Genomic DNA, 18,727 nt, shown 5'->3' with positions numbered 1-18,727 from the left:
TACATATAATAATAAAGTATTTTATTATATATTTACATATTTATTTATAAATTGTCCATATCCTTTTTGCTATTAACATTATGACTAAACTTTCCTGGGAAGCAAAGAGAAATAATCACAAGTTGTTATTCAAATATAAAAGTAGTTGTATAAGTTTGCCCAAAAGAGAAAATTTATATTTTGCAGTACATGTTAAAATGAATTTTTTACTTTTTCTAGGACATACCGAGGGAGAGTATATTTTAAACAGCACTTTTATAAGCAAGCAACTCAAGATCTTTCTACTGCAATTCACTTAGATCCTAATAACTGGTTAGCATTGTATTACAGAGCCTGCTTATTTAGGAAGAGTAACCCTCTTAGAGCACTGCAGGATTACAGTGTTTCAGGTACTTCACCTTTAATGGCAAATACACGGGAATTTAATCTGAGGTTCAGCAGCTCACTTTCATGGAGTAGAATACTAATGTGGGATGACTAATGTAATATGTATATTGTTATACATTTATATATATATACTTATATATTTATATAGCATATATATTTATTTATACTTAAAGCTACAATAATTTAGCTAAAAGTGTTTCTAATATTCCCTTTTAGTGTGTATGAGTGTGTGTGTGTTTACGTGTGTACAACTGTGACAGAGAGAACATCATATCAAAGAAATCTCTTTCTATATATGAAGTTCTGAGGCTATTTATGGAAATACAGGCCATTTCTTTTTTTTTTTTTTTTTTTTTTTTTTTTTTTTTGCGGTACGCGGGCCTCTCACCGCTGTGGCCTCTCCCGTTGCGGAGCACAGGCTCCGGACGCGCAGGCCCAGCGGCCACGGCTCACAGGCCCAGCTGCTCCGCGGCACGTGGGATCCTCCCGGACCGGGGCACGAACCCGCGCCCCCTGCATCGGCAGGCGGACCCCCAACCACTGCGCCACCAGGGAAGCCCCAGGCCTATTTCTTAGTCGTCTTGATAAAATGGTAGTGATTTTTCCTAGTGGGCTGTGTCCTACTCCATAGACCCAGCCCATGGATTAGTCAAATTCAGAGTTTTGTAACCCTTAGACTAAAAATGGGCTTTGAGAATCCTCAGTAAGAGGATGCAGCAGCAAAAAGTGGCCATTTTCTCTTTACCCTGTACCAGTGCATTCTTGGTATATGAATATGTCCACAATTTTGGGCATAGAATAAGTGCTCAGTAAACAGTGTCCAGCTGAATAAATTAGCCCATCCTGACTGGCAAATTCTAGCCAGAGTCCAACACTCCAAACATGGCTGTGTTCACCTGGGTGCAAAGTGCTAGAATCCCAACGTCCTAGATGAGGCAGAATCTAGAGATTAAGGAGACCACTAGACTCTTAGGAAGAGAATACATAGCTCCTCAGGGGAGGCAATCTAAGATGATTGTTTCTCCTTTTTTTTCCTTTGGCAGTGCTTTGCATCTTGCGGGATTTCAGTTCCCTGACCAGGGATTGAACCCCGGGCCATAACAGTGAAAGTGCCGAATCCTAACCGCTAGACCACCAGGGAACTCCAAAAGATGATTGTTTCTTGATATCTCTAAATCCATTTGCCTTCTGAGGTCACCCTTCCCATGAATATTCAAATAAAATAACTCAAAGCCCATCCTATGTGCTGAGAGGAGTCTAGTGCCCTCCCTTCTATTTCCAAGGATTCCTAGAAGAGAGAACTGAGGATTCCTGTTCAATTCTCTTGGAATCTTTGTACCTAATTTCTGCTGTCTGATTGAGTCTCCATTTTTGTTCACCCGTTCACTGCTTACGGCTACCATCTGTTACTAAATGTTTTAGGGTTCAGAGGATAAAGTTAGCACAGATAATTTAAATTTGAAGGTTAAACACCCTTATTTCTGTAAGTTTATCTTTTATTGGTCTCTGTCAGCCCTGTCCATCTGCCATCTGGCGAAACCCCTTTCTTCCTGGTCTTCCTAAGAGCTGCTTTCTCGTATTTCCCTCTTCTCCAAGTTTTGGGCTTTTCACCTGCTCTTTTCTAGGCTATCACAATAATACAGATCCTTGTTATTTAATTATTCAGAGCAGACCAGCTTTATTTTAGCCTCAGTCTTTTCCTATAGAATAGCCTAAGGAGTTTTATCTTTCACAATCAAAAAGGACCCTCAATATATTTTTCTAAGCTAATAATAATATCTTACATTCATTAGGCGTTTCACTACTTGCCAAGCACTATTCTGAATGCTATATATGGAGAGTCTCAATTACTCTTCAGAATAATGCTATGAGGTAGGTACTATTATCATCCCCATTTTACTGATGAGAAAACCGAAGCACAGAGAGGATAAGTAATTCTAATATTTTTGTTTCCTCAAGAAGAGTGTTTCTCATATGGACACCAAGGGGGGGAAAGCGGCGGGGTGGTGGTGGTGATGGTGTGAAGAATTGGGCGATTGGGATTGACATGTATACACTGATGTGTATAAAACTGATGACTAATAAGAACCTGCTGTATAAAAAAATAAATTAAATTCAAAAATTAAAAAAAGATAAATTAAAAAAAAAGAAGAGGGCTTCCCTGGTGGCGCAGTGGTTGAGAGCCTGCCTGCCGATGCAGGGGACACGGGTTCGTGCCCCGGTTCGGGAAGATCCCACATGCCGCGGAGCGGCTGGGCCCGTGAGCCACAGCCGCTGAGCCTGCGCGTCCGGAGCCTGTGCTCCGCAACGGGAGAGGCCACAACAGTGAGAGGCCCGTGTACCGCAAAAAAAAAAAAAGAAGAATGTTTCTATTTTTCTAGAGCAACCAACTAACCAACTGCAGCTATTTTTCTCCTTGCTAGACAGTCATACTGTGAACTGAGCAGTCAAATGGCCTTCAAGTGATTGCTTAATCTGTATGATCACTGCTTACACTAGGAATACTTCCCCAAATCTAGTATTGTGCATATTTGTGCCCCAGGCTGTGTGTTCATTTTTTGCAGAACTTTCCCTTTTTAGCTTGAGAAGCTTGGGCGATGTGGATCAAATGTAAAAATCTCATCTACTTCACTGCATGTTTTTGAAAGTTGAGGGGGAATCAGCAAGTGAGGAGACACGAGATAACCTCTAGACTGCTAGACTGGTCACTGATGAGAGCCACATGCCTGGAGTCCTGAGAGGAGGTTATTTTTGCCCCATGCTTCTGTTCTTTGGGATACGCATAGTCAAGTTGCCTGCGTTAACTCCAAGGTCTGCTTGCAATTGGAGTAGCCTCTTTGAGCTGTCCCTCCTGGTTTATGTGTATAAGCCTGACCTCTTCTGTCTGCCCCAGTCTGGGTTTGTACCAGAACCTGTTCTTGGGCCAGTAATGATGCCTTCCTACCTTCCAAATAATAACAAGCCATCAAGGGCAATGGCACCTTTCTGACTGCAATCCACTGCAGGGGATCAGAGGTTAGATTCTAGGCCCATCTTTGCCATTGATTTGCATGGTCACTGTACCTGGCCCCTTTGGACCTTAATCTCTTCGTCTGTAAAGTGAGTGGACTATCATAGATTAATACCAGGATTTCTCCCAGCTCTAATGAGTTTGTGAACCATAACAGTCACATTGTTCCTTATAAACAAATACACTTTTTTATGTGAGTACTGTGTTTTACTCACCAAATAAGTACACTCATGACAGATATGTTTTATTTTATGTAATGTTAAAAAAAATAAGAATAAACAGTAGGAAGGGGCATAGGCTAAAATGTAACTCGGATATGTTTGTTCAGAACCTGAATACGATATATCCCTTTATTCTTAAGCTCTCATAAATGACGGCTGTGAGAATCTTAGCTGCTTCCTGCATCGTGGCACACTCTACACGGATCTAAAACTTTGGTTGCTGGCAGTTTGTGACTTTGAAGCTGTTATTTCTCTAGAAAGGTATGTTTTCCCTTTGATTCTTATTGATTTCACTTTTATATAAAATAGGTGGAAGAAAAAGCTTTCTCCCCTCATCATTAATAACCTTGTAAAAATGAGACAATTATGAAGCCATCCTAGAATTAGAATACTACCTCTGAAAATAAGCTTACTTCTAAAATAAGAACTGTTCTCAATATCTGTTTGCCTCAGATGCTTCTGCAAACTTTAGAGATTGAATGGGTTTGAGAGGAGTTTAAATCCAAGGATAGCAAAATCAACCAGTAATTAAGAGCAGTTTGGGCATGCCCAGGTTAAAACTTTTTGAAGTTAAGTTCATGGAAAATTGTCATCAAGTTTTAAAATAATGGCAAAATATTTGCTTGCTATTTTGTTGCTAGGCACGATATACGACTCAGTGGGAAGAAATCCTCTATTTAGGACTTCTGACTACATTTTGTTTAGTAAAGCAAAATAAAAAAAGCAAATACCATTAGAACACAGGTTCAGGAAGGAACAGACTGAAAGTTACATACACTAGTCAGAAAGCCAGGCTGTAAAAAGTAGAAGTTAATTAAATAATTCCTCTTCTTTCCAAAGAAGTATTCTTTAAAATGGAAGGTGTCAGAAAGAGTAACAAATCATGCCCGTTCTGTGCCAACCGGCAGACTGCTTACTTAGCTTATTTAAGGTCAACTTTGAACTTGACTTGGGAAAAGTCATGGAACATGGCTCCATAATGGCCACAGTGGTTTTCTTTGGGATATTTTTGAGTCAGGAAGAGAAAGAAATGAGTTTCAGTTGCAGAAAGCCAGAAAGTGGGCAGTCGGCAAAAGGGTCAGGGCTTCTGTGCAGCTGGGATACAGAATGTGTAGTTTCCTCATTTTGAAATAGAGGCATGGAACAAATAATTTCTAAGGTTATTTCTACATTGAAAATTGTTTGATTCTAAGAGAGAAAAACAACTTTTATTTGATATAGAAAAGCAACTGGGTTAATACCTCTGTGGAGAGGATTTTTAACCCTAAGCCTCGAGAATATTGCTCTTTCTCACTGTTCCTCACCCTTTCTCTTGGCGAATATAACATAGCTTGAGGCAAAAACTTTTGAGTTGAGGAAAACTAAGCTTGTTATCCAAGATAAGTCAAGAATAAGTCAGGGAAGAGTGAAGTATTGCTAAGAGTCTAGGAGACTTCAGGAAATCAGTTCCTAGGACAGGCTCTACAAATGTTTATTCCTAACTAAGGATTTCATAAAGGTGTTTATAATTTTTAATAGAAAGTATTTAACTAATTTATTTTGCTTTAGGAAAACTGTCCTGTCCAAGAGAAAGAACCCTTGTATAAATTGATGTATGTATTTCATTAGGTTCATTTATAATTGGAGAATATCTGGAATAATTAAAATGTCTAAGAATATTTTGCTTTCTCATTTTTTTTAGAACCGTTATTTTGCCTTATATAAATATTGGCCTCATATATCTACTACACCTGGATAACTACATTGAAGCCACTCGGTATTTTTCTGAGGCTATTAGACTTGACCCTATGTATATTCAAAGCTATATTTGTCGAGCAGAAGCCTATCATAAGGTATTTAAGGTTTGAGAACATTGATTTTTTAAAAATGTTTCAATTTTTTGAATATTTGTTCAATGTAATTTCAAATATATCAACGTATTCTTTTTCAGCTAATTACAGAGCCTAACGCATTTATAAGCAATACATATTAGGTAGATATATTGATAGTTAACTATAATTACCCACTTAAAAATCCTCTCCTGATTAGGTGTGAATTTTTGTCTTTTTTTTTTAAAATAATGCCTGTTTTTTTTCTTATTACAAAAGCAATGTATATTTACCACATGTAATATATGTATGCAAATAAGAATACATTAAAAAACATCCATTATTTCATTCTCCAGAGATAACTACTGTTAACATTTTAGAGTCCATCAGTTTTGTGTGTGTGTGTATGAGGAGTGAGTGAATGGGTGAGTTCATAGAATGAGATCTGTGCATAGAATGGGGTCCAAATCATTCACACTTTCTTTTAAATTTTTTTTAAAATTTACAAGTTATTTAAATTAAAAAAATAATATATCCTTAGTGTAAAATTCAAACAATATAGTAAATAATAAGAGCTCTCTCTGACTCCAACCAACTTGGACTTCCCAGAGATAAAGACTGTTAGCTGTTGTGTCTACCTTTCAAAACAGATATTCCCTTCTACTGCTCCATCATTAACTGTCCTGTCCAAGACACTGATTTCTCGCCAGGGTTATTGCAGTAGCCTCCTGGTCTTTTTGCTTCTGTTCTTTATTCCTTTTTGATGGGTTTTCAAAACAGCAGCATAGTGATCCCGTTAAAACATAAATCAGATTATGTTACTTCTTTGCCTGGAACCCTTCAATAGCTTCCCTTTGTGCTCAGAATAAAAGCCAAATCTTGCAAAAGCCAAAGGCCTACAAGAGCTCATGTGAACTGGCTCCTTGTTACCTTTCTGCCCTCATCTCCTACAAGTCCTCTCCTCACATTGGTTTCAGTCAGGATAGCCTGTTATGCTGTGGAAAACAACAACAAATAAAAGTTCAAAATCACCATCTTAAAGTAACAAAGGTTCATTTCTTGCTCACACTGCATGTCCATTGGGAGTTTGCTAGGGGCTCTGTTCTCATTGTCTTCATCTCAGGATGCAGTGTGACTAAGTCCTTACCTTCCTGATGATGGAAGCAGAAGACCCTGGGGCCATTTTGGTATTATCCCCAGGGCAGGTTTGCTTTTGATCCCTGTTGGGAAGGGGTGGGGAGTGTGTGTGGCCCTTTTGCTTCACTCCCTGTTGATGGATCTGAGGCCTTATGGGGAAGTTGGAATTTCCTCCGAGCATATTTAGAAACCAAAGCACCAGCATAATATCAAGGTGTAAGGACATATATTCAAAGACTCATTGTTCTGAGGAGACAAAAACCTCTTCACAGTAATGGTTGAATAAATTATGTTGTATTCACACTATAGAGTATTATATAGTCAATAAAAAGAATAGTTAGAATTATGCCAGGTGATTTGGAGGGATTTCCAAGAGATATTCTAGAACAAGATTTAGAAGACTTTAAAGTGTATACAGTATGATCCCATGTAGATAAAACAATGACAAACCAAACCCTGTGTATGTATATAGAAGAATACATATGCCTACGGTGTGGGTTTAGGCTCCAGGGTAAATCCAATCTAATGCTACCTGGAGAAGTCCAGCCCCAGGAAAACTTGCAAAGACCAGAGAGTGAGCCTCCATCATTCCCAGTCAGGGTTTCCTCAATGCATAGCTATGTATGATTGGAACCAGGTGGAGCAATGCAGGCATATGACAAGGTGGTTTATTAATTATACCAACCTGATCAGGGTTAGCTTGAGAAGCAGCAGGCCTGAAGTTCCACAGTAATTCTTAAATTTACTTAAAAACATCTCAGACTCCCTCCTTTTGAATTCCCTCTTTTGACTCCACCCACTATTTCCTCCAAACACTTTGCACCATTTTAACAGGTATTGTCTACTTCTATGCACAAATGTTTTGATCACCATGTCAGCATAGTAAGAGGAGTCGTTGGTTGTCCCAGGTTCATTTTGCTGGGATGTGTTTAGTTCCCCCTTTTGTAATTTCCCCAATGTTTGTAAAAATTTGTATAAATTCAGATTATGCTCTGTAACCAGTATTAAGGAAAGAATCGTTGTTTACTTTTCATTGTATATTGATTTTAAACAGATATCTTTTTCATCATTGTTGTATTTTGTTTTATTCATTCATTTTACTCATTAAGTGCAAGCTTGTTTTTCCTCTCTTAATTTTAAGTGGAATTGACTTTTACTTTTTATTTTACATTCCTTTGCAAGCTAGTTTATTAGCATGAGTAAAGTTTGGTGTAAAAGGTGTTATGGTTGAGGGAGAAAACTGGAAAGCTAAACAAAAAAGAAAAACTAGAATATATGATATAATCATATTTATTTAAAACTATATATTTGTGGATCTGTGTAATCATTCTTTAAATTTAAAGATAATTAAAAAAAAAGACTTTGCTTCATAAATTTTTTTTTAACTTCTCTGTATCCCACTTGCTTTGATGATTCTTAAGAAACACATGTATTAGGAGAGATTCCTGCAAAATTTCTGTATTGAAGGGTGGGAGGGAATAACTATCAGAAAGGAAGCAGTATTATTATGAGCTAAGTTTCTATTTATCACTCAACAGTTGCACAAATTGAAAAAGGCAGTAAGAGAGTTATCTCGTGCTATCCACCTTCAGCCAGATGGAATCCAATTATATATAATAAGGTATGTGTATAGAAATAGAATTCTTCTTGGGATAACTTAGTATCTGAGCTAGCTGTTGGAATCCTTAGTTCTTTCTTGATCCTTCCAGCCTCCTTGTTTTACATTTAATCTCCCAGAAATGGCCATCTCCAAATCAGCAAGTCAGATATAGTTGTTTTTGTTAAACTTTAAGATAATTCATAATATAAGATAACAGATCTTTCCCTTTGTTCTGTCCTTGCATCAAAACACAACTGTCTGTGTTTAAGTTCTTTGAGGCCTCTCTAGATTACTGGTTAGATAGTTATCACAGATCTCATGAAAGTAAGGTAATATATTTTGATTGTGTACCCAGAGGTACCAAGTATAAACCTCAGATAATTCAGTGAAAAAAAACATACATTGAATTGTATTTCAAATGCAGTAGAGCTTGCTATAAAAGGACCCATTGCAAATTATGAGTTATCACTACCAAAAATATATTATAATTACTAACATGGGAAATGGATTTACAGAAAATGGGAAAATGGACTGGAACAATGCTTTCTGATAAGGTCTTGCTTCATCTTTTAACTCTTGAACCACATTTTAACAATTTATGTAAATACTTCTCCATTTGTATGCCCCTTAAACTGTGTTTAGCTTTTAAAATTTCTCAGCAACAGAGTATAACTTTTCAAATGCTGATAATTACAAAAAGATCTGACTATTTTTCTTTCAGCTTCACATTTACTAAATTGTTTTCTTCTCACATCTCCACGCTAATTGGCCTATTTAGACTTACATAAAATATTTATAATTTCAAATGTATTATAATAAGTATGAATAAATGTATTATAATTTAAAATTTTAAGTAACTGAGTATAAAAAACTTTATTTTAGAAAAATTATTTTTAACTGCTTAGAATTAAAAAGCTGTTATTTCTTCCAGAGGACAATATCTTCTTAGGATGAAGTGCTATGGTCTTGCAAAGTTCACTATTTACCAAGTAGCAGAAATGACCAAAGGTAAATATAATCAATGTAAAATTATAATATTGTCTTAATTTATTTTTTTATTTTTATTTATTTATTTTTTTACTCATGTAGTTTATTTTTATTTTATTTTTTTTAACATCTTTATTGGAGTATAATTGCTTTACAATGGTATGTTAGTTTCAGCTTCACAACAAAATGAATCAGTTATATATATACATATGTTCCCATATCTCTTCCCGCTTGCGTCTCCCTCCCTCCCACCCTCCCTATCCCACCCCTCCAGGCGGTCACAAAGCACCGAGCTGATCTCCCTGTGCTATGCGGCTGCTTCCCACTAGCTATCTACCTTACGTTTGGTAGTGTATATATGTCCATGCCTCTTTATCGCTTTGTCACCGTTTACCCTTCCCCCTCCCCATAGCCTCAAGTCCATTCTCTAGTAAGTCTGTGTCTTTATTCCTGTTTCACCCCTAGGTTTTTCATGACATTTTTTTTTCTTAGATTCCATATATATGTGTTAGCATACGGTATTTGTCTCTCTCTTTCTGACTTACTTCACTCTGTATGACAGACTCTAGGTCTATCCACCTCATTACAAATAGCTCAATTTCGTCTCTTTTTATGGCTGAGTAATATTCCATTGTATATATGTGCCACATCTTCTTTATCCATTCATCCGATGATGGACACTTAGGTTGTTTCCATCTCTGGGCTATTGTAAATAGAGCTGCAATGAACATTTTGGTACATGACTCTTTTTGAATTATGGTTTTCTCAGGGTATATGCCCAGTAGTGGGATTGCTGGGTCATATGGTAGTTCTATTTGTAGCTTTTTAAGGAACCTCCATACTGTTCTCCACAGTGGCTGTATCAATTTACATTCCCACCAACAGTGTAAGAGGGTTCCCTTTTCTCCACACCCTCTCCAGCATTTATTGTTTCTAGATTTGTTGATGATGGCCATTCTGACTGGTGTGAGATGATATCTCATTGTAGTTTTGATTTGCATTTCTCTCATGATTAGTGATATTGAGCATTCTTTCATGTGTTTGTTGGCACTCTGTATATCTTCTTTGGAGAAATGTCTATGTAGGTCTTCTGCCCATATTTGGATTGGGTTGTTTGTTTTTTTGTTATTAAGCTGCATGAGCTGCTTATAAATTTTGGAGATCAATCCTTTGTCAGTTGCTTCATTTGCAAATATTTTCTCCCATTCTGAGGGTTGTCTTTTGGTCTTCTTTATGGTTTCCTTTGCTGCGCAAAAGCTTTTAAGTTTCATTAGGTCCCATTTGTTTACTCTTGTTTTTATTTTCATTTCTCTAGGAGGTGGGTCAAAAAGGACCTTGCTGTGATTTATGTCATAGAGTGTTCTGCCTATGTTTTCCTCTAAGAGTTTGATAGTTTCTGGCCTTACATTTAGGTCTTTAATCCATTTTGAGCTTATTTTTGTGTACGGTGTTAGGGAGTGATCTAATTTCATACTTTTACATGTAGCTGTCTAGTTTTCCCAGCACCACTTATTGAATAGGCTGTCCTTTCTCCACTGTACATTTCTGCCTCCTTTATCAAAGATAAGGTGACCATATGTGCGTGGGTTTATCTCTGGGCTTTCTATCCTGTTCCATTGATCTATCTTTCTGTTTTTGTGCCAGTACCATACCGTCTTGATAACTGTAGCTTTGTAGTATAGTCTGAAGTCTGGGAGCCTGATTCCTCCAGTTCCTTCTTTCGTTCTCAAGATTGCTTTGGCTATTCGGGGTCTTTTGTGTTTCCATACAAATTGCAAAATTTTTTGTTCTAGTTCTGTGAAAAATGCCAGTGGTAGTTTGATAGGGATTGCATTGAATCTATAGATTGCTTTTGGTAGTAGAGTCATTTTCACAATGTTGATTCTTCCAATCCAAGAACATGGTATATCTCTCCATCTATTTGTATCATCTTTAATTTCTTTCATCAGTGTCTTATAATTTTCTGCATACAGATCTTTTGTCTCCTTAGGTAGGTTTATTCCTAGATATTTTATTCTTTTTGTTGCAATGGTAAATGGGAGTGTTTTCTTGATTTCACTTTCAGATTTTTCATCATTAGTATATAGGAATGCCAGAGATTTCTGTGCATTAATTTTGTATCCTGCCACTTTACCAAATTCATTGATTAGCTCTAGTAGTTTTCTGGTAGCATCTTTAGGGTTCTCTATGTATAGGATCATGTCATCTGCAAACAGTGACAGCTTTACTTCTTCTTTTCCGATTTGGATTCCTTTTATTTCCTTTTCTTCTCTGATTGCTGTGGCTAAAACTTCCAAAACTATGTTGAATAAGAGTGGTGAGAGTGGGCAACCTTGTCTTGTTCCTGATCTTAGTGGAAATGCTTTCAGTTTTTCACCATTGAGGATGATGTTTGCTGTGGGCTTGTCATATATGGCCTTTATTATGTTGAGGAAAGTTCCCTCTATGCCTACTTTCTGCAGGGTTTTTATCATAAATGGGTGTTGAATTTTGTCAAAAGCTTTCTCTGCATCTATTGAGATGATCATATGGTTTTTCTCCTTCAATTTGTTAATATGGTTTATCACATTGATTGATTTGCATATATTGAAGAATCCCTGCATTCCTGGAATAAACCCCACTTGATCATGGTGTATGATCCTTTTAATGTGCTGTTGGATTCTGTTTGCTAGTATTTTGTTGAGGATTTTTTCATCTATGTTCATCAGTGATATTGGCCTGTAGTTTTCTTTCTTTGTGACATCCTTGTCTGCTTTTGGTATCAAGGTGATGGTGGCCTCGTAGAAGGAGTTTGGGAGTGTTCCTCCCTCTGCTATATTTTGGAAGAGTTTGAGAAGGATAGGTGTTAGCTCTTCTCTAAATGTTTGATAGAATTCGCCTGTGAAGCCATCTGGTCCTGGGCTTTTGTTTGTTGGAAGATTTTTAATCACAGTTTCAATTTCAGTGCTTGTGATTGGTCTGTTCATATTTTCTATTTCTTCCTGATTCAGTCTTGGCAGGTTGTGCATTTCTAAGAATTTGTCCATTTCTTCCAGATTGTCCATTTTATTGGCATAGAGTTGCTTGTAGTAATCTCTCATGATCTCTTTTATTTCTGCAGTGTCAGTTGTTACCTCTCCTTTTTCATTTCTAATTCTATTGATTTGAGTCTTCTCCCTTTTTTTCTTGATGAGTCTGGCTAGTGGTTTATCTATTTTGTTTATCTTCTCAAAGAACCAGCTTTTAGTTTTATTGATCTTTGCTATTGTTTCCTTCATTTCTTTTTCATTTATTTCTGATCTGATTTTTATGATTTCTTTCCTTCTGCTAGCTTTGGGGTTTTTTTGTTCTTCTTTCTCTAATTGCTTGAGGTGCAAGGTTAGGTTGTTTATTCCAGATGTTTCCTTCTTCTTAAGGTGGGCTTGTATTGCTATAAACTTCCCCCTTAGAACTGCTTTTGCTGCATCCCACAGGTTTTGGGTCGTTGTGTCTCCATTGTCATTTGTTTCTAGGTATTTTTTGATATCCTCTTTGATTTCTTCAGTGATCACTTCATTATTAAGTAGTGTATTGTTTAGCCTCCATGTGTTTGTAGTTTTTACAGATCTTTTACTGTAATTGATATCTAGTCTCATGGCGTTGTGGTCAGAAAAGATACTTGATACAATTTCAATTTTCTTAAATTTACCAAGGCTTGATTTGTGACCCAAGATATGATCTATCCTGGAGAATGTTGCATGAGCACTTGAGAAAAATGTGTATTCTGTTGTTTTTGGATGGAATGTCCTATAAATATCAATTAACTCCATCTCGTTTAATGTATCATTTAAAGCTTGTGTTTCCTTATTTATTTTCATTTTGGATGATCTGTCCATTGGTGAAAGTGGGGTGTTAAAGTCCCCTACTATGAATGTGTTACTGTCGATGTCCCCTTTTATGGTTGTCAGTATTTGCCTTATGTATTGAGGTGCACCTATGTTGGGTGCATAAATATTTACAATTGTTATATCTTCCTCTTGGATCGATCCCTTGATCATTATGTAGTGTCCTTCTTTGTCTCTTCTAATAGTCTTTGTTTTAAAGTCTATTTTGTCTGATATGAGAATTGCTACTCCAGCTTTCTTTTGGTTTCCATTTGCATGAAATACCTTTTTCCATCCCCTTACTTTCAGTCTGTATGTGTCTCTAGGTCTGAAGTGGGTCTCTTGTAGACAGCAAATATATGGGTCTTGTTTTTGTATCCATTCAGCCAATCTGTGTCTTTTGGTGGGAGCATTTAGTCCATTTACATTTAAGGTAATTATCGATATGTGTGTTCCTATTCCCATTTTCTTAATTGTTTTGGGTTCTTTATTGTAGGTCCTTTCCTTCTTTTGTGTTTCTTGCCTAGAGAAGTTCCTTTAGCAGTTGTTGTAGAGCTGGTTTGGTGGTGCTGAACTCTCTCAGCTTTTGCTTGTCTGTAAAGGTTTTAATTTCTCCATCAAATCTGAATGAGATCCTTGCTGGGTAGAGTAATCTTGGTTGCAGGTTTTTCTCCTTCAACACTTTCAATATGTCCTGCCACTCCCTTCTGGCTTGCAGAGTTTCTGCTGAAAGATCAGCTGTTAACCTTATGGGGATCCCCTTGTGTGTTATTTGTTGTTTTTCCTTTGCTGCTTTTAATATGTTTTCTTTGTATTTAATTTTTGACAGTTTGATTAATATGTGTCTTGGCGTATTTCTCCTTGGATTTATCCTGTATGGGACTCTCTGTGCTTCCTGGACTTGATTAACTATTTCCTTTCCCATATTAGGGAAGTTTTCAACTATAATCTCTTCAAATATTTTCTCAGTCCCTTTCTTTTTCTCTTCTTCTTCTGGAACCCCTATAATTCGAATGTTGGTGCGTTTAATGTTGTCCCAGAGGTCTCTGAGACTGTCCTCAGTTCTTTTCATTCTTTTTTCTTTATTCTGCTCTGCAGTAGTTATTTCCACTATTTTATCTTCCAGGTCACTTATCCGTTCTTCTGCCTCAGTTATTCTGCTATTGATCCCATCTAGAGTACTTTTAATTTCATTTATTGTGTTGTTCATCGTTGCTTGTTTCATCTTTAGTTCTTCTAGGTCCTTGTTAACTGATTCTTGCAATTTGTCCATTCTATTGTCCATTCTATCTCCAAGATTTCGGATCAACCTTACTATCATTATTCTGAATTCTTTTTCAGGTAGACTGCCTATTTCCTCTTCATTTGTTAGGTCTGGTGGGTTTTTATCTTGCTCCTTCATCTGCTGTGTGTTTTTCTGTCTTTTCATTTTGCTTATCTTACTGTGTTTGGGGTCTCCTTTTTTTTTTTTGCAGGCTGAAGGTTCGTAGTTCCTGTTGTTTTTTGTGTCTGTCCCCAGTGGCTAAGGTTGGTTCAGTGGGTTGTGTAGGCTTCCTGGTGGAGGGTACTAGTGCCTGTGTTCTGGTGTATGAGGCTGGATCTTGTCTTTCTGGTGGGCAGGTCCACGTCTGGTGGTGTGTTTTGGGGTGTCTGTAGACTTATTATGATTTTGGGCAGTCTCTCTGCTAATGGGTGGGGTTGTGTTCCTGTCTTGCTAGTTGTTTGGCATAGGATGTCCAGCACTGTAGCTTGCTGGTCGTTGAGTGAAGCTGGGTGCTGGCTGGCGTTGAGATGGAGATCTCTCGGAGATTTTTGCTGTTTGATATTATGTGCAGCTGGGAGGCCTCTTGTGGACCAGTGTCCTGAAGTTGGCTCTCCCACCTCAGAGGCACAGCACTGACTCCTGGCTGCAGCACCAAGAGCCTTTCATCCACAGGGCTCCTTAATTTGGGATGATTCGTTGTCTATTCAGGTATTCCACAGATGCAGGGTATATCAAGTTGATTGTAGAGCTTTAATCCGCTGCTTCTGAGGCTGCTGGGAGAGATTTCCCTTTCTCTTCTTTGTCCTCACAGTTCCCAGGGGCTCAGCTTTGGATTTGGCCCCGCCTGTGCGTGTAGGTCGCCGGAGGGCGTCTGTTCTTTGCTCAGACAGGACGGGGTTAAAGGAGCCGCTGATTCGGAGGCTCTGGCTCACCCAGGCCGGGGGGTAGGGAGGGTCACGGAGTGCGGGGCGGGCCTGCAGCGGCAGAGGCCGGCGTGACGCTGCAGCCTGAGGCGCGCCGTGCGCTCTCCCGGGGAGCCGTCCCTGGATCCCGGGACCCTGGTGGTGGCGGGCTGCACAGGCTCCCTGGAAGGGCGTGTGGCTAGTGACCTGTGTTCGCACACAGGCCTCCTGGCGGCGGCAGCAGCGGCCTTAGCGTCCCATGTCCGTCTCTGGGCTCCGCACTCTTAGCCGCGGCTCGCGCCCGTCCCTGGAGCTCTCTCAAGCAGCGTTCTTAATCCCCGCTCCTCGTGCACCAGGAAACAAAGAGGGACGTAAAAGTCTCTTGCCTCTTCGGCAGGTCCAGACCCCTCCCCGGACTCTCTCCCAGCCAGCCGCGGCGCACCAACGCCCTGCAGGCTGTGTTCACGCCGCCAACCCCAGTCCTCTCCAGGCGCTCCGACAAAAGCCGGAGCCTCAGCTCCCAGTCCCGCCCGCCCCGGCGGGCGAGCAGACAAGCCTCTCGGCTGGTGAGTGCCGGTCGGCCCGATCCTCTGCGCTGGAATCTGTCCGCTTTGCCCTCCGCACCCCTGTTGCTGTGCTCTCCTCCGCGGCTCCCAAGCTCCCCCACTCCGCCTCCCGAAGTCTCCACCCGCGAAGGGGCTTCCTAGTGTGTGGACACTTTTCCTCCTTCACAGCTCTCTTCCGCTGGTGCAGGACCCGTCCCTATCCTTTTGTCTCTGTTTAGTTTTTTCTTTTGCCCTAACCAGGTACGTGGGGGGTTCCTTGCCTTTTGGGAGGTCTGAGGTCTTCTGCCAGCGTTCAGTAGGTGCTCCGTAGGAGTTGTTCCACGCGTAGATGTATTTATGGTGTATCTGTGGAGAGGAAGGTGATCTCCGCGTCTTACTCTTCCGCCATCTTCCCTAATATTGTCTTAATTTAAAAAGAAATACTTCTTTAAATTTTTTATACTATTTTCAGTAGCTCTGTATAGGTAGCATGAAGGGTTCACTTGAAAGTCAAAGTTAGATTTTGAAACTAAAACTTCAGTTTCACATGTATGTAACCAATTTGTAAAATACTTCATAGCCTAGTGAATTTTGTGAGAGAGATTATTATAGGAAATACCAGGCTTATGCTGTTATTTTTTGTTTGTTCATTTGTAGTTGGAATGTCTTATTGTTTGTTGACAGTAAGTAGATTTTAGTATCATATTGATTTATTAATTCATATTGTAAAAATAGATTATTGAATTGCTTGACTGTCTTAAAATAATTATATTCTAAGTCCTAGATACTTGGCAAAGTTATTGATAAATTTTCCTTTCCCTTTAGGTCTCATTGAGTTGAGTCCTATACAGCAAGCACTCATTTATTCATTTTGCGAGAAACATGACAAGGCCATTCAGGTCTTAGATGGGATCACTTTGAATAAGCCTGAGGCCACCATGTATGCTCTATTGGCAAAAGCTCAAATGAAGGCCAAGAGGAACAAGGTGAAAAGTCTTGAGTAACGTTTACTAAACCTATTAATGTAATTTTTATATTGTGCTTGGAATTACTGCTTACATATATATATATATATATATATATTTTTTTTTTTTTTTTTTTACAAAACTAAACCATACCATTTATTTATTGATTCTTCTGTTAATTAATATTTGGGTTGTTTTCTTTTGTTTTTTTTCCTCTTAAGAGTAAGGGTAATATTCTTTTTCATGTCTTCTGCTAACATTGTTGGTATGTAGAGAATGTAAATGTTTAACTTTCAAGAAAATGGCACATTGTTCCATAGGGTTGTACCAATTTATTCTCCTGCCTGTAGTGTATGAGTATTCCTGTTGATCTCCATCCTCTACAATAACTGGTGCTGTCTACTTTATTTTTATCAGTTTGGTGGATAAAAACTAATGTCTCATTATGGTCTTAATTAACATTTCTCAGTTTGAGCAAAGGTTGAGGTATCTTTTTATATGTTTATACTTCCTGTTCTATCAATTTGCTGTACACATTTTTGTTTGTCCTGTTCATATTGATTTTTGGCATTGAAAAACATAAGTCCTGTGTATTAGTCCTTGGTTGGTTACATGTGTGTCATGTATCCTCTTGCAATTTGTGGCTGGTTTTAAAATTTTCTTCATGATGTCTTTTGATGAGCAGAGGGTCTTAATTTTAATGTAGTTGAATATATCTTTTTTTGTTTTATTGTCACAGCTTTAAAAAAAATTCTTGTTTAAAAATTCCCTCCCTACACCAAGGTCATAAAGATATTTTCCCATATTTTCTTCTAAAAGTTTAAAAATTCTGCTTTTTGCATTTAAGACCTCACTCTACCTTAAATTGATATTTTTGAATGTGATATAGTGATAAAACTTCAGTTTTCCCCATATGGATACTCAAATGTTCCAGTATCATTTATTGAAATGTTCTCCTAAACCAAAGATCTGAAGTGGTACATCTGTCCTATTATAACCTTTCATGTATGTGTGGATCTGATTTTGGGCTCTCTATTCTATTCCTTTGGTCAATTTTTCTATCCCTGGCCTAATAGTACAATGTTTTAACTACTGTTCCTTTATTGTAATTCTTGACATCTGGTGGAGCAAGTTGCCACACCATATTCTTCTCCAGGAAATTCCTGGTTATTCTTGGGCCTTTACTCTTCCAGCTGGTCAAGATTTTAAAACCCTGCTGGAATTTTGATTGAATTGTATTGAATCTGTAGATTATTTTAGGGAGAATTGACACCTTTATGATATCAAATTCCTTCTTTGGAATAATCTTAAATTTACTTTAACCTCCCTGAAACCTGAAGTCACTTTTGATTGGGTCCCTCTTCTACCCAATCAATAGTCATGCTCTCTTGGTTCTACTTTCTAAATGTCTCTCAAATCCACTTCCTTTCTCTATTTCTCTGGTCATTATCCTAGTCCAGAACATATTTGTATTTTGTTTGAATTATATAATAGTGTTGAACTCTTCCAAGCTTTTCTCCACACGGCTGCCATGGTACTGTGTTCGGAATGTACATTTGCCCTATGAGAGCATCCACTACTTTTTTAGAGTAGTGAAGGAAAGAGAGGTGGGACATCAGCTAGAGGAGGAAGAGAAGATGTGTTCATTTTAATTTAAATGTGATGGAAGACTTTATGGACTCCAGGAGGCAATGAAGGGGCAGAGATCCAAAAGCAGAAGGCGGGACAGAAGGAGTTGGGGTCAAGGGCACAGCTTGAGGAGTTAGCTCTGAAAAGAGGAAAGGAAACCATTCAAAGACAGGAGAAAAAAAGATGGAAATGAAGACGATGTAGAGACTTTGAATAGTAAAAATGAGGGAAATTGAGAAGGTGATGCATTTTTTTCTATTGCAAAGGCATGTGCTGAGTGAGGCTGGAAGGATGAATGTTGAGGTAAGCTTTAGACATGTGATGTAAACTAAGGGTGGGCACAAAGGACACAGCATATCCAAGTTAAACCTCATTGTTTCTTTTTTTTTTTTTTTTTTTTTTTTTTTTGTGATACGCGAGCCTCTCACTG

The 18,727-nt window shown here is 38.3% G+C and overlaps 1 protein-coding gene across 1 annotated transcript in view; it reads left to right on the top strand.

Annotated features, from left to right (window-relative positions):
* Positions 1-18,727, top strand: part of TTC6 (tetratricopeptide repeat domain 6) — a 210,017-nt gene that overhangs the window by 159,497 nt on the left and 31,793 nt on the right. The window contains exons 15-20 of the mRNA XM_060004656.1: positions 220-389; positions 3,759-3,879; positions 5,300-5,450; positions 8,102-8,184; positions 9,095-9,171; positions 16,529-16,689. Of these exons, the coding sequence (XP_059860639.1) occupies positions 220-389; positions 3,759-3,879; positions 5,300-5,450; positions 8,102-8,184; positions 9,095-9,171; positions 16,529-16,689 (763 nt within the window). The remainder of the gene's footprint in view (positions 1-219; positions 390-3,758; positions 3,880-5,299; positions 5,451-8,101; positions 8,185-9,094; positions 9,172-16,528; positions 16,690-18,727) is intronic.

This window comes from Delphinus delphis, chromosome 2 (assembly GCF_949987515.2).
Source record: "Delphinus delphis chromosome 2, mDelDel1.2, whole genome shotgun sequence".
Classification (NCBI taxonomy): Eukaryota; Metazoa; Chordata; class Mammalia; order Artiodactyla; family Delphinidae; genus Delphinus; species Delphinus delphis.
This window is presented reverse-complemented; position numbering and strand designations above follow the sequence as displayed.